This window comes from Melozone crissalis, unplaced genomic scaffold, assembly GCF_028551555.1.
Source record: "Melozone crissalis strain CALT ecotype California unplaced genomic scaffold, PUWL_Pcris_2 ptg000068l_1, whole genome shotgun sequence".
NCBI classification, from domain to species: domain Eukaryota; kingdom Metazoa; phylum Chordata; class Aves; order Passeriformes; family Passerellidae; genus Melozone; species Melozone crissalis.
Genome location: NW_026535846.1, coordinates 16,425,353 through 16,441,012, shown reverse-complemented (window position 1 = coordinate 16,441,012; position 15,660 = coordinate 16,425,353). Strand labels below are relative to the sequence as shown.

Here is a 15,660-nt window from a genome sequence, read left to right as displayed (position 1 = left end):
AGAGATGTATAGGATGGGGTTGAGGAAGACTTTTGTTTGCTGCTGCAGTGAGAAATTAATTCAAGACATGGCAACAGCTGCGGGTGACAATTTAGAGTTGCTGAATAAGTATTGTAATCAGCATTTATCACTGAAATCACATGGGATTAAGCACTTTGAGGTGATTGTTCTTGGGCACAGCCTTAGGGAGGGTTATTACCATGACACAACTAGTTGTCATGGCAATGCATGGAGAAGAGGGAGACTCTTCCTTCCTCTTTTGCATTTTGCACTCCTCTTATTAAAGGGAAGTCAGATCATTGGCAAAGTTGTAGTTGCCATTCTGAAAATATAACAGCAATTTGTCCTATTGGTCCTTCACGTTCTGGGTGAGATCACAGCACATTATGTGTTCCTTTTGTGGATTTGCCTTTTCTGTGTAAAACTGCCCTCAACTTTCTCATGTGTGGGTGTGTTCCCTCTTCCCCTGAAGTTGGGCTTTCCCATGGAAGGCAGCTGAGCTCCCAGGGCCTGTCAGGCAAGGGGACAGCAGGGTGGCAGTGTGTGGGGACGCTTGTGTACAGGGCACTGGGGTAATGCTGTCCTACAGGGTGCCCTGCCTGCTTTCCCTGCAACTCTTCACACTCTGCAAGGTGATTGGTGAAGGTTGACACCAAAACAAAGAAAATCTGGGAAGAGTGATACAGTAAATTGTTAATGGTTTTTTTTATTTAGCAAAATTAATATTGGTAGCATTTCCTTTCTGTGTGTTTATCTGTGAGTTATAGCCCTGCATTTTGCTGAAGTTACCTTGGTGAAACTCAGATAATGTGAATGGGTCTCTGCACAAATGCTCAATTTACTGTTTTGGAGTCTACTTTATAATTAAAATTTATTTTTGAAGATCCAGTTTCAGAAGTATATTGTAAGCATCCCTCAGTGGTTTACTTTATGCAGCTAATCCCCTTTGTCTTTCATGTCATGAAGTAATGACAGGTCTTCATAGACCTCTCCCTGCTTGGGTCTCATCAGAATATGATTCTAGCAGTGCTAATGGGTTATACATACATGTGTGCAGCCCACAAATGCTCATGTGGCAGCAAAGAGTTTCTATTATTAAGTGTAAGTCACATAACAACTTTGCAAAATAATGGAGTTTGTTTTGGAGGTGTTATTAAATAAGTTTGCTCTTTGAAACTCTGTAGTCTTAAAACATAGGGTTTAGTAAATGTTTTTACAGCAAAATGCTTTGCCAGGTCTCAAGTCTCATTTGACAAGTTTTTCCTTACAAGTTGAGCAGCCCCCAGTTAGCTATTTAATAAATGCATCAACGACCTCAAGTAGCATTTGATGTATTTATTTTGGATATTTATTTCATTTCAGTTGTAGAGCTTTTATTAATGTGGATTGATTCTTTCTCACAGTTGCTGCAGCCCAAGCCATAGCAGAAGAAAGAAGAAGCCAAAGTGGCATTAGCCCTCTTACAGTCCAGACCTCAATAAAGACAGCGACTAAACCAGGTATAATTACAGGTCATTGCTCTTAATGAAGTGCTGGGCTCATAAGGGAGGGTTGGAAGGGATTGAAAAGAACATATTTAGAGAGAAGTTTGGTGCTCTTTCTTCAGGAGGCATCAGGGCACCTGGTAGATGGTTTGTAGATCTGGTTTTGATGACAGGTTTCTGTTTTTCACTGGCTCAGAGTTCAGTTGAAGTTGCCTGTCTTGTAAGCAGGGCATGACAGCAAAGATAAATGATGGCAACTGGGCAAGTTACCAGCTCACTTTTTGCTGAAATTCAAGTGTTTATATCTGCAAAGACTGCTTAAGTCTTGGTTCTGCTTAGTCTGCAAATGAGCTGTCCTACAGTGCTCTGAATTTGTAATGACAGGTGAACTATCTGTTCCCAGATGACATTTTCCTAAATTCCTGTCATTCTTGTTCATGGGAGTTAATATGTACAAGAATGAGGATCAGGGCTGAATTTGGAATAGGGTATGTTCTCACATGTCTGACTTCTTAGGCTTTTCTTTGACTGTACCTATTGAGCCTTTAATATGATGTCTGCTTTCTCTTGCACGTGTTAAAAATAGAATTGTGAGGGAATGGAAAGAGGGAAGAGGAGGATGTTCAGCTTTCTGTGAATTTTTCAGATGGTGTCTTTTATCTCTATATAGAGTGTGCAGTGATTTGGTGGTGTGGGCATCTCTCAGGAAGTTTCATTCTCCTTTTGATAGGGAAAACTTTCGACATTTTATTTAAATTTGAATGTTCAAAATCATTGACAATTATGTGTCTTCAATTTTTGTTTTGACAGTGATAGATGGCTCCATGCTAAGAACAGAAGAAAGGCAAAGACTGGCCAGGGAGCGGAGAGAGGAGCGGGAAAAGCAACATGGTATTTTCATGTTTCACTTAAAATATCGTTTTCTAAAATGTTTCTCTTAAAGGAATTACTGTCCCACTTACTCCATGTTTTGTCACTTTTTGTCATCTTGCTGGGGACAAGAGACAAGGTCTGCTCTTGGTCTTGCATCAGTGTCCATCTGTGAACCTGAATGAAGAAGGTTTTGATTTGAGAGGAGAACACTGTAGAGAGTTGTAGCTTGTTCAAGCTCTGTGTCACTTCTGACCTTCCATTTCTTAATGACCACCCAGCAAATTTTGCTAATTCCTTACTGAAAGCCTTAACAAAACCACTTTGGCAAATAGAACCTTTAGCTTAGAACTCCTTCCTATAGCCCTGAAAACTGATGTTTGGAGAATGCTGATTCAGAGAAAACCAGAAAAGATTTAGCTACTTGAATGGCTTGTTTGCCTTGAACACTGCTTGCCTTGTTTCCCAGCACACTGAAATGACTCCTGCATTGAAGTGTCAGCAGTATACACTTTATCTTAGCAGGGAATCTGAACTAGATAACAGCAGAAAGCTCTCACCCAGCTTTATGCTGTTTGTGATGTGAATCAGTGCATGTGTGTGTAGCAGGAGATGAAAGGGTCACAGTGTGCCCTGCAGTGCTGGGCCTTGGGTTCCCAGCTTGTGAGGAGAGATGTCTCTCTGAGCTGTGTGTTTGTTTCTCAACATAAAAGCAAAGACCCACAACAACAGGAATTATTGTGTTATCCTAATATGGAAACAGGGTAGTATTATGACACATATAAAATTCAGAAATATTTTGGAGGCCCTATGTGTAGATGCTGCCTGTGCATTGTTGGTGTGATTATCTGGTCTCCTGGTTCATTTCATCTGTCTGGCCATGGAAAATACTCTGTGCATTCTAGCTTTGTGTCACAGGACCTGAGGCTTCCTGTTGAACTGCACACAGCTGTTCCTTGCTGGAGGCTGCAGGGAATGGTGATAGAACTATTTTGAACTCTGATGCAGGAGTTATAGGGTCTTCCCATCTTGTCATTCAGTGCCTTAAATATTGCTATATACATTTTGTTCTTAAAAAGAAAAGCTACAGCATAGAAAATTCTACTTTTTGATTTTTAATTTACAGCTTCCTTACAGAGACATCACTATTATGTTGATAAGAAAGGTGTATGCTTAATTTAGGGAATATTCATATCCTGATATTCCTGTCTAGACAGTAAAGCCTAGTAGCAGGCAAAGTTCTACTTGCACTTCCAGCCTGGGGACAGAATTAAAGACGAGTCTGTTGTTTGTTGTCACCTCTGCAAGCTCATCTTCCTGTACATTTTCACTTCAGGTGGTAAGAATTCTGCTTGGATAGTCTCTTGCTTGTAAGTTGCATTACAATATCAATGAATGGCTAAGTTTGATTTTAATTTTTTCTTTAAAATATTCTTACAGCTGCCAAAGAGACTCAAATCCTTGAAAAGGAGAGAAAAGCAAAACTCCAGTATGAAAAACAGTTAGAAGAAAGGCAGAGAAAGCTGAAAGAAATGAAGCAAAAAGAGGAACAACGGAGGGCAGCAGTAGAAGAGAAGAGGAAACAAAAAATTGAGGAGGAAAAGGTAACACATATCAAAGTTCCATAATTTACAAGAACTACATTGTTTTCCTACATTACCATGCTCTGAAGTGCTGTGAATGAGAAACTCAGGGAAATGATGAATGTGTTAGAACATGAAGGTATTTTCCACATCAACAGTGGGCTATGTAGGCAGATGCCCACCTTCCCCATGGAGCTTTGGCTGTAGCTGAGGCACTCAGGACTTCAGGAGCTGTGGCTGTTTGACCACTGGCTCTTTTCACAGGAGCAAAACCCCCACCCCATATTCCTAGATTTCCAGATACCTTCAGAGCACCTTGTAGAGTCTCTCTGTAAATCAGTGTGGGTGACAGATCTTAGACTTCTCTTATTTCTATGTCTTGCTTCCTTGGAGCCCTGCTGTGGCCTGAGACTCACATTCTCTTAATTCTTCTAAACCAGAATTCATTCCTGTATGATGAAAGGTGCTGATGTTATCTGTGTATTTGTCATTTGCTGCTTTGAACTGGTGTCTGTTCTCACTGGCCTTTGCTCTGGCTGCACATGGACAGGCAGAGCAGAATTTGAGTTTGGGACTCACTCAATGGATAGAAGCTGACAGCAGAAATACATGAAGTTATTCCATCCTTTTGACAAGTAGCTCTGTTAGTGCATATTAAATGTGCAAGTTCTTATTATTAACTTATTGTTAACTTTTTCAGCCAGGTCTTATTTAGTTAATCTTCTAATAAGGGAGGAGCAGTAGCACAGTATCAAATACTGTGGAAAAGGGAGTGGTTCTAAAAATCTTGAAGACCACTAGGTGTGGTGAGGATTCAGATACCTGTCTCCCCCCTGCTCCTCACGTATTTTGCATATCTCTGAGCTCACTGTATTGAGGTCTTGAGCTCATTTCTGTCATTTGTAAAGTGAAGCCTATGTCTTTAACTCTGACTGAAGAATTGCTGCACTGCAGATACCTCCATGGAAATACAATCTACAGATTACATAATGTCTGGGTACTTTGGCACCTTAGGTAAACTCTAGTTCAGGTTTCTCTAACAGAGGGGAAACTAAGCTCTATATTTCAAACAAAAACTTTGAGTTTTATCTTTTACCAGTGAGCAGAATCCTCCCTTCCTTTCTGGTTTACATTGTGTGTTTTGCATGGTGACTTCTTTAGTTTGTGTTGTGAAATGGTGTTGAAAGGAGGTGAAAGTCTAGTGTCCCCAAGTGGGAGAAATGACTGTATAATGAGTTCCCTTGACATCTTACTGCAGTGTATCTGCAGAAAATACTGCTACAAAAGATCACTTGGGATATAACTGTTCCACAAGAGAAATGTGTTGTTGACACGTGTGGAAACCTGGCTGGCAAGAAAGAGTCCAGCACGGTTCATCTTATGCACAAGAGCTAAAGCTCCCCTGCTGGCAGTTACTGGTTCTGGAGACAGCAGCAAAAACTTCTTTCAGTCCTTTGTCCTGTCAGCAATGGTTGCTGAGGCTTGAAGTTGCTTGGTCTTCTATTGTAGTTTTGCCTTCATGTCTTGCTGTTCCTGATTTCATCACATCTCTCATTCTGTCAGTGTCTGTTAAGACCTGGGTCATTATTTGTACAGTTCTAACTTTATACTTGGTATTTTATAATGGAGAATTTTTATCACCTTTTAGAAATAACTTGATGATATAAATAATTTCAAGGATAACAGATTACTTTTGCTCACTTTGGGGTTCATCCCTATTTAGTAAATAAGTAGTGCTGTTTGCTGAATAGGAAATCTGTTTGATGCCTATTTTAAGTAAAGAGTAGAATAGATTATCTGCGCTTTAGCTCAACCTAATCATGTTCGCAGTGTTTTGAAGCCATTAATTACCTCCAACATTCTTTGCATGATAATTTTTGTAACAGCAGCCTGGTAAAACAGATTATAAATCATACTGGGGATGGGAGGGGTGTCTATTTTGTTCCCTGGCATGGCTGTGGTTTGCAGTGAAGCTTCATGGAGCTGTTGTTTGGTAGGAGCGCTATGAAGCAGTTCTGCACCGCACCTTGGAGCGGAGTCAGCGCCTGGAAACACGGCAGAAGAGATGGTCATGGGGGGGGTCTGTAACTCCAGACTCAGAAGGCAAAACAGGTAAGCAGCACTGGCTTTAGTAGGACTGAAATCATGGAATATTCTGTGTGAACACTGGCAGGTGGAGCACTATTCACAGGGACCTAGGCATCCTTTCCTGTCTTGGATTTTAAAGCAGGATCTGTGGGTGGCTCCTGGGAGGTGTCATATCTGTACTTGCCCTGAAATGCTGCTCAGACTCAGAGCTATTTCTGACCTTGGGAAGAGCTGGAGACAAGCTCCATGGGAGATACAGCACGTGACAGCACTGCCAGCCCTCAAACATCAGCCAAGGGGAATCATGATCTGTAATATTAAGATAATTCAGAGTCCTTTAAATGCAGTTCATGTAATGGAGTGCTAAGACTAGCACTCCATTACATGAACCAAACTCCATTTTGGTGATGAAAACCAAAAGTACCCAGTTGTCCTCTAATATCACATCTAAAATGTTTGAAACACACACCCTTGGAGTTTTGGATTGCTGACTGATTATTTGAATGCCCAGTAATGGGTAAGGAGATGCAGTGGACAGTCCAAGCTTCTTGGAACATGAATTCTGTTCTGGATTAGGTGATGCATTTTAACAGTCTTTAATTTGAACTGAGATAATTTGCTGTTTCACAATTAACTGTTTCTGCTTGTAAACATTCTGAAATCAGACCAGCAAATAAAGATTGCAGTGGAAGGGATCTTTTCATCCACTACCTAACCACCAATAAACAAGTTATTGGCCAGGAATAAAATAAATCAAAAAATGCTTTAGTTCAGCCTATCCTCTATATTGGAGGAATTGTACTGAGTGTGGTACTGTCATTTTCTCTCAGCTTGAGTGTGTGTTTGTAACATGTTTGAAAGTGCTTTGATATTAGTTGTCATTATGATATGCAGCATCCCCATTTTGTGGTTAATTTGCATTTTTTTGCTATTTGACCTCATGACTTAGCTTACAAACCTTCTTCTTCTACAGAACAACAGAGCACTGATGAAGGTGGAACTGGTGGTATAGATTTCTAAAATTTTCTTTTTCTGTTATTTTACACTCTCTACTAACCTTTGAGGCTTGAGTTCTTCTCACACTAAGGAAAACCATCTTCTTTAGATCTTTTCCTGGATCTTGGCCAGCTGTGCAACAAATGTGATCCCTAAGTAGAAAGCAGCCCCCCTCATTTTGGCTATCCCTCCCAGCTAATTCAACTACAGCTTAAGTCATGGCATGCTGAGGGAATTTTCAGGGACAGGCTATGTGCATTTGGGTTTTTAAAGAGGTCTGGATACAGCACAGGGAGAAGAGACATTTCTATGGGCATGTATTTGAACATAAATTAGTGCAGTGGTGTTTGGAGGGTTTAAGGGCAGTTTCAGACTCTCATTGCTTTGCAGAAAGTACATGGTAGGTCTTGGTTTGTTTCCTTCTTGCTTTGGTGTACCAGCAGTTGAAGTCACATTTGCAAAACCAAAGATATTTTAGTGAAACTTTGTGAAAGGGAATGGGTCTCTTGAGCAGTTTGATACTTTTCCCATGAAGTGTATTGCAAAATCAGATCTGTCCCAATTACCTAAAGATAATTCTGTACATGAAATGCGTTTTCATTGGATTTCTGGCACTTTCCAGTTTACAGACTGGGCCATTCATAGAAATGCTTTGGATCACTGATACAAATGTTTAATAAGCAGAATTATTTCCTGTAGCTAGATTGGGGTGAAAACTCTCAGCTGAGACCCATCTGAGTCTGAGTCCTGGCAGTCTGTGCATGCCCACAGCGTTACTAATGCAGTGCAGCTGTGACACACACAAGTGAGACTTGAAAATGCACTGAGGTCTGACTGAGCATGGTTTAACTACTCTGGGAACACAGCAGAAGCATGTGTATTTTAGTTAACTTTTCTCCTCCTTACCCTGCACATCATGAGCCCCTGATTTTCTCCAAAATCATCCAGTTTGGCTGGGTTGGTTCATCTGCTTTACATGTGTTCCTTGGATACATACATAAATCCATTCAGCATCTCACACTACCAAATATAATTTAACCTTGAAACTGGGAAATCACATTTGCTTACATGTTTAAGAAAGCACTGGATTTTATTCTACTAACAAACTCAAAATAATGTTCTTTGCTCTCTCCTGATTTGTGTGAGGAAATGAGCTTTGTCTGTTCTTTGCATTGTGGAGGAAGATGTTCAGTGCTGCTGAAGCACATTTAAGATAAAATATCTTCCAACACAAATGCTCCTGATACAATAATAAGTCCTTAAACTGTGATTTATGCATCATAAAATAACTATGTAGATAGTTCAGCATCAGTAGATCAATTTGGGTAACTTGGCACCAATCTGGAAAAAAATTGCTATGGAGATAAACAGGTAATGCAGTGTCCTAGTCAAACCCTTGTGCACCCACGTTGTTTTAAAATTGTGTTTGATTTTATGTTAATGTTTCAAACATGAAGCTATGATGTGTGGGGTGGATAATGTGGAACCATGACTGGTTTTACATTTCTCATATTTATTCCTATTTCAGGGTTGTTCCTTTTAACTTTGAGAACTTGTTACTTTATTATTTAAAATCTTCCTAAGCCATGTGGGATATTTAAGTCCAGCTGGCTTTCTAAAAAATCCTTATATGGTCCATTTTGCTTTATATTTGTGTATTTTCTGGAAGGACAACAATTACCTTTTCTTTTTACTCTGAAAAATGACACCATATGAGCTCTAGTCCATTACATCATTGTGGCTGAATAGTGCATCTTCTCTAACTGCATGTCTGGAGCAAATTTCAATGCAATGTTATATTTCCACTGTCAAATTCTGTGGCAGAATTGGGATTAAATCCCCATTTCTTGAAATGAGAACCATTTGGAGAACAGATTTCAAATATTCTTTAAATATTTTAGGACAAAAGGCATTCTTGTCTATTGTAGTGCTGTGCAAAAAAAAAATGCAGAATCAGATATGTCTTCCATGAACTGGGTGTGTCAACAGTAATATTTAGGAACATTGAGTGGCAGAGCAGAGGTTTTGGGTGATAGTGTGCTCTGGAAAGTGAAGCCCATGTAATGGAACATTTCCCCAGCCATCAGCACTTCTGTGGGATGTCGAGTGTGATTCATGAGACCACAGCAGGGATCCTGCTGATGGAGAAATGTAAAAAGGGATGAAAGCCCCAGAGTCAAGTGTTACATTAATGGCATTGCTGTCAGTGCTGAGATGAAGCAGGCAGGGTGTGGGTCTGCCAGGAGAAATGGCCAGGCTGTGCAATAAAGCATCCTTGATGACAGCCCTGCTAAAGGGGTGTTTTAGTGGTGCCTGCTGAGCAGAACAAGAGGTTCAGGTGCATCAGGACTGGAGACATGCAATTAGAATAGAAATGGGGCTGCCAGAGCCTCTCCTTGCTAAATAAAGAGCTTCCTTGTCCTAGTAGAAATTTGGGAGGAAGTGAGAGACAGCTGATCTTATTTCATGTAGCCTAATGTTATCCAGCCTCAGGCAATGCTGCAGCACCCTCTCTCAGTGAAATCCTGCGAGGATTGAAAGCTCCTCCTCTGATTTTCCTAAGATCCCATGTTTCCCAGCTCCTTGCCCAGTTCCAAGTCCTGCTGCATGGCAGACATGTGCTTTCTGCAGCTCTGCTGCTGCAGTTTGCTTTCCCCCTTCCATCAGAAAAATAGAGAAGTTGGTGTCACGCGGGCTGTGTGCTTCTTGCATTTCAAACCCCTTGAGGGAGGCAGGAATATCCTGCCTATCTTCTAAAGCTTTTTTTTCTAGAGAAAGGAACTTTAAAGTTTGCAGAATTTGTTCTGTGAATGAGGTAGGGAGGAAGTTGAGGCCATCTGATCATGCAAATGTATTGATTGAAAAAGCATTGACCTCTGTAGCTGGGTCCCATTAGGTAATAGACCAAATCTCAGATTTCATACAAGTGCTGAAGTGCTAAATTGAACCAAGAGAAATCTGTGTGAAGTGCCTCTGTGATGTTTGGAGGCCTTGGACTCGGCTGAGCTCAGTCAGGAGCCAGGATTTCCTTTAAAGAGCAGACACTAGAGGGTAGCCTTCCCCTTCAAAAGCACCGAGTACATGAATTATGAGCTTCCTCATTTTCGTATATAAAACCTCTTAAGGCTGTTTAGTTATCCCAGTTCTCAGACTCCATTCATAAAATGCTCCCTTTTTTTTCTTCTTCTTCTTTTTATTATGTTGGGGAAGCATGCACTAAGCTGAGATCTTAATTTCTAAACCGGATTTGGTAGATCTCCCTGTTATCCCATGGGAACTTTGCTCTTATTATGGGAACCCAAGAGCTTCCCATAGGGCTGTCCATAGGAATCCTCATGTCCTGGCTCTGGCTGTAAGGGGCTGTTGTAGCAAGCTGGCAAAGGGAAAAGATATTGCCTCTGTGGTGAGTAGTGCTGCTGTGTCCTTTGGTATTTATGCACTAATGAGTTCAGATTAATCATCTTTGCTGTGCAGTGTGTCAGTAAAATTGATTACTTGTATTAGATGTGTAGAATTTTGTGTGTTTGTTGTGCTGGTCTGCACCACTCTGTGTACATTAATGTTTTCTGCTTACTGAGTTTCTGTAGCAACAGGTACATGCTTTTCCAAGGCTTTCACACTCTGGAGTACTGTTCATCCTGAAAGCACATTATTTGAAATTAAAAAGCAGGTATCTGTTTATCTGCCTTGTAATAAACTTTCAGTTTTGCCACACAAAATGTGATTTTTATCCATGTGTATATATCTGTATACACATACAAAAAATATTAATGCCTCATTTGGCAGGTTTTTTCCTAAAAAATTGCAGATTTGATAGGAAACATTAACTGAAGAGTAGCTTTTAGAGAAAAATTGGCAGTTTCTAAAATACAGCAATCAGGAATGCTTTCTTGCCTTTCCTCACGACTTGGTTTTATTCCTCCAAAATAATTTGTTTTGGTTTGGATGTATTAACTAATGATTAAAAAACTGTTTTGACATACCTCTGTGGCAGGAATGAAGAAAGAAATTTTCCAGATTTTGTTGTTACTTTCTGTGTCTTGCCAGTCTGATAACAGCAGACAACCTCAGTAGCTTTTGGCTTTACATGTTAGGCGCATGGAGTGTAAAAATCCCTTTTTTGCACACAAATGCATAAATCCTGGAATGACTCCCCTAAACTCTGCCTTTTCTGTGCCTGTCTCAGCTGGTGCTAATGGTATCAAGCCTGTTCAAAGGAAAAAAATTTTGTATTTGCCATCAGACAAAAGCAGAAATAGCTTTCAGAATGTAATACTTGGAGAGTGAGCTCTCAGCAAGGTGTGGAAGGCTCAGAATGAGGGCAGGCTCTGAAGTTTTCACTTCTCTCCACAGCCAGCAAACGCTCGCCCTCCACAGCCAGCCTCAAACAGGCAGAGGCTGCCGTGAGCAAAGGCCTATCCTCGTCGTCTGCAGCTCAGTTAAATGCCTCAGATCGAGGTGAGTGGGGATGTGTGGGGTGCTGGGAGCAGGGCGCTGCTCAGCTGTGCCTGGGGAGGGGACAGGAGGTGGAATGAGAACTCCTCCCTCCTCCCCTGCTGCGTGACTCACTTCGTATTTTGATCTCAGATGCATTTCATGCAATTTGTTAATCCAGCCTGACTGGTCAGGGCTTTGACCCAGCTGGTGTGATCTCTGTTAGAGAAGAAGAGCAATGGTAAAAATGGTAAAAACTGCTGGTTTTTTTATTTTTTATTTCTGTAATTCTGTTACTAAAGTCAAATCTTGCTGAATGATTCACAGATAATTTCCCATCATCTCTATGGATTTGCATGCTTAATTCACACCTTAAAATTTCAGCAAAATAGAAACAGTACAAAAATAAAGTTTGCCTTGTTCTGTTAGACAGCTTCAGTCATTTGATTGCCAATGGGATGGAAAAAAATCAATTTTGGCAAGGAATTGTCCTAATATGCTTGTTAAGATAAATAAAAACTATTTGTAGGAGCACATATTTTGACTTGTTTTAGCATGAGATTTTCTTACTTGGAATCTTCCCAGAGTTTCATATGAACCTGCCTATATCACAGATATGGAGGATTTTGCTTTTGCTTTTTTGTTTGTCTAAAATGATGAATAAGCTAAAAGCTGTTTAATACAAAAGCAGATTCAGCTAGGTCTGTGCTGCAGTGTTCTGCCAATCTGCAGCCTCTGATCAAGCAAACTGAGCTCAAAGAATCCCTGACACAGACACAGCTAAAGGTGATTTTGCCTGGTTCGTGTTGGAAGGTGATGCAGCAGAAAAATTTGTGCTCATCCCCTCTGTGCCTGGTGGGGAAATCAGTGACTATATTTATACTGGCAGGGGCTCTGAGTCACTGGAGGCTGCTTGTGATTTTAAATTATATTTATATATTATGTGTCTGCAGGGTTCAGCTCTGGATATGAGTCAGAAGCAGGGTTGTAAAGTACAAATTAAACCTCTTACAAAGGAAGTCGCTAATTATCAGCTAATTGGGATTGCTTTCAAACTGTTGTCATACCCTGAAATCCTTTGTGAATACTTAGTCACTTTGGTGAAAATATTCTCAGGTGTCCTAAAATACAACAAATTTGGACAGGACTCCAAGTGATCTGTGTGGTCAGGATGTAGAGGGTGACTTAGAGTGATCCTGTGCTCTCAATCTGACACTCAGAGAGAACTGTCTGTTTGATAAAAAATGGTAAATTCACAGGACATTAAATACAGCCACAGAATAAACCAGATTGCTTCTGTTGTGCATGTGTGCCTGGGAGGGTGAAGGAGCAGAATGTGGAAATGAGAAAATGATGCTTGTCCTGGATCAGTGAAGTATCTGCACTTACCACTGTGTTCTGTGTTAATTCTTGGCTCACTCATACCCATAGAGAATGTGAGCAATTGTCTTTTAAAATTCTCATGTATTTTAAAGGTGTACAAGGATGGCCTCAGTAGGTCAAACAAGAATCTGTTGTAGCTGACATCCTGCTGCTGTGATCAGAAACATGCAGAGATAAAATAAATAATGCTTTATATAAAGTGGTTCTTCCCTGATCCAGTTTTTCTGCTTCTGAAGAATTCAATATTATAAAGCAACTTAATCATTCCTCTCTCTCTCTCTTAGGGCAGTGGGGCAGGTGTTGGAGGGGACCTCTGGGCTTTTCAGCATAATTAATCCATGCACTTTCACTTCCAGGTACCACAAAGAGAAGTGCCTCATTAAACAGACTGAGTAACAAAGCCCCTCCACATTCCCAGCACTCAGCACCCAAAGGTTCGCAGGTGGAACAGAAAGGTGCTAGAAACCAGTTTGTTTTGAGAGTTGGGAGGCAGTAAATGGGATATTCAAAGATGACTTTAAACCAGGTCCTTTATAAATATTTTCACTCAGGCATTTATGCAGTCTGTGCACTGTGGCATAAATATCATTATGCACATTGCAGTGCCAGATATTGAGTAACTCTAAACTAGCCTTATTCCTTTGAAGAGTGGAAGGGTGGGGGGGTAAAGTAGACAAATGGTAGCCAAACCATTTAACTAATGAGAAAATAGTGCTTCATAATGATGCATTGATGATTTTAGCTGATTAGTGAAAGCAAAGCATGGGATGGCAATTAAGAAAATCATATCTTGTTAAAAATAATCTTCCTTACGCTTGGTCTCTAGGAGGAACAGAAAAGAAGAGGAGCACATCTTTGAGTAGAATGAGTAGTAAACCCCAATCCTCTCCAGAGCTAGAAAAAGTGAAAAAGGAAGAAAAACCAGGTGGTTGTTTCATAAAACTGAATATTTTTTTAAGCTTTTAAAGTTTGGATAGGCTTGATTTCACTAGTTTCCTAGGTTCTTAAATTTCTAGGATTTTTTAATGGCTTTTTAATTACTCAGTGTTAAAGATAAAATGGTAAAAGTTAAGTTAAATTTTTATTTCTGGATAGAAAAAAAATCCTCTAAGAAGGCCTTTGTCTTTATTAAATGGCACTGCAAGCAGATGGCAACATGTGTCTGCTTAAGAAAGCAATCTGTTTGAGAGCTGGTAGATTGAAGTACAGAAATTGTAAAAATGCCACTGATCTGTTCACTTCTTAGTTAAATCTTACCTTTGCTTTTTAAAGTTCCGTTTCACTATTCAGTTTAAAAGCAGCTTCTCTGTTCCTGCTGCTGGAGTAAACCATGTGCATGCAGGAGGAAGAAACCTGTTCTCACTTCAGTCTCTTTTGATCTGTGTATTCCCCACTAGGTTACAAATAACCTCTTTCCTGGGAACTCCTCCTAAACCTGAGGAATAGCACCTTGTCTAACGTGTTTTCCCCTCTGAAAGTTAACAATTCTGAAACTTTCCTTTTTAGCAGCTGTTGCCAACAGTTGAAATTATTTTTGCTTCAGAATCTTTCCTGTATGAGAGAATGTTGGGTGCTGTCCATGTGAATCTGTGTGTGCAGGCAATGCTTGACCATAACTGCTGGCTTTGACTTGCAAGCCTTCTGTTCATTATGTCAAAACAGCCTTTGCTGCAATCTAGAGAATGCAGCTCTGAAGAGCTCAGTCAAAAACGTCTCATACTTTGACTGGATTCAGCATTCACCTCTGTTGTACATGTGGCGGTCTCTGCACATTAAAATGACTTGTGCTAAGCAAGGCAAGAAGTGCAACATAAGGGATTGCAGTGTTTAACCCTTCTGTGCTTTTCCTTTGGAATTCCCCCTCCATGACTTCAGTGTTGTTCTTCCAAAAATGTTATAATTTGCAACAATGCTCAGTCTTCCTTTGCTTTGTACTGCTTAAGGTGTTTTCCATTATATGATTTCATGTTGGATCCTTTTTGGTTTGTTCCTGTCATCCAGCTCGCCGCTCCCAGCTCAGTCCCCTGGACAGTGGCATAATCAGCCGCCTCCTGGCCCCCACACAGGCCTCCCTAGCTAGGAGTAAAAGTGCTGCTACCTTGGCTGATGGACAGGACCCCTCAGGTAACAGCAGGGCACCAAAGCCTCACAGTCCTACACAGTTGCTCTTCAAGCAAGAACTTAGATGGTAGCTGCTAACTGTGCTACACTTCTGAATCAGACAGTTGAACGTGGTTGTGTGTAATTTTACTTACCCACTGTTTTCTGTGGTCATTAATACCCAATTCATATGCTATGTTGCATGTTTACTTTACAAAACCATATAATAATATTGGCTTTTAAACTCCAGTGCTGGTTTACTTGCTCTGCAGAGAACCAGATGCTGGTGTTGATTCTGGGGATTTTGTGTGTGGTTTTTTTAACTGACAGAGATCTGCATTTGTACCTCAACTCAGTCTGAGACATTTTGGTTAGAGCAGTACTAGGTTACGAAAGGGAAAAAGAATCAAAACAAGCAAACCTGTAAATTCAAAGTGCAAAACTTAAATTTGTTTAGAGGAAGAAACACTTGCAGGAACATGGCAGTAGGAGTACCTGGAGATAAGTCCAGGGTACCCTGAGCTGGTTTTGTTCAGCTGATAGGAGAAGTCAAGGTAAAATAGAAGAGAGAAACGCTGCCTAACTCAAGCAGTTTTGTGTTGGTCCAGCCTGACCTGATATGTCCACAGCAGGGCTCAGTTTACTAGAGCAGGAATTTGCAGGAATTAGCCCCCCTAGCTGCATCCCACATGTCCTGGAATTGTTACTGGTTAATTAATAAT

The 15,660-nt window shown here is 40.5% G+C and overlaps 1 protein-coding gene across 9 annotated transcripts in view; it reads left to right on the top strand.

Annotated features, from left to right (window-relative positions):
- MAP7D3 (MAP7 domain containing 3) overlaps nucleotides 1-15,660 on the top strand; it is a 41,601-nt gene that overhangs the window by 11,435 nt on the left and 14,506 nt on the right. For 3 of the 9 annotated variants that reach the window (XM_054289431.1, XM_054289430.1, XM_054289428.1), the window contains exons 2-10: nucleotides 1,404-1,499; nucleotides 2,295-2,375; nucleotides 3,795-3,958; nucleotides 5,935-6,049; nucleotides 6,999-7,031; nucleotides 11,375-11,479; nucleotides 13,195-13,293; nucleotides 13,665-13,766; nucleotides 14,840-14,962. In XM_054289431.1, the coding sequence (XP_054145406.1) occupies nucleotides 1,404-1,499; nucleotides 2,295-2,375; nucleotides 3,795-3,958; nucleotides 5,935-6,049; nucleotides 6,999-7,031; nucleotides 11,375-11,479; nucleotides 13,195-13,293; nucleotides 13,665-13,766; nucleotides 14,840-14,962 (918 nt within the window). The remainder of the gene's footprint in view (nucleotides 1-1,403; nucleotides 1,500-2,294; nucleotides 2,376-3,794; nucleotides 3,959-5,934; nucleotides 6,050-6,998; nucleotides 7,032-11,374; nucleotides 11,480-13,194; nucleotides 13,294-13,664; nucleotides 13,767-14,839; nucleotides 14,963-15,660) is intronic. The other 6 variants (XM_054289436.1, XM_054289435.1, XM_054289429.1 and 3 more) reach the window with 5 other exon arrangements.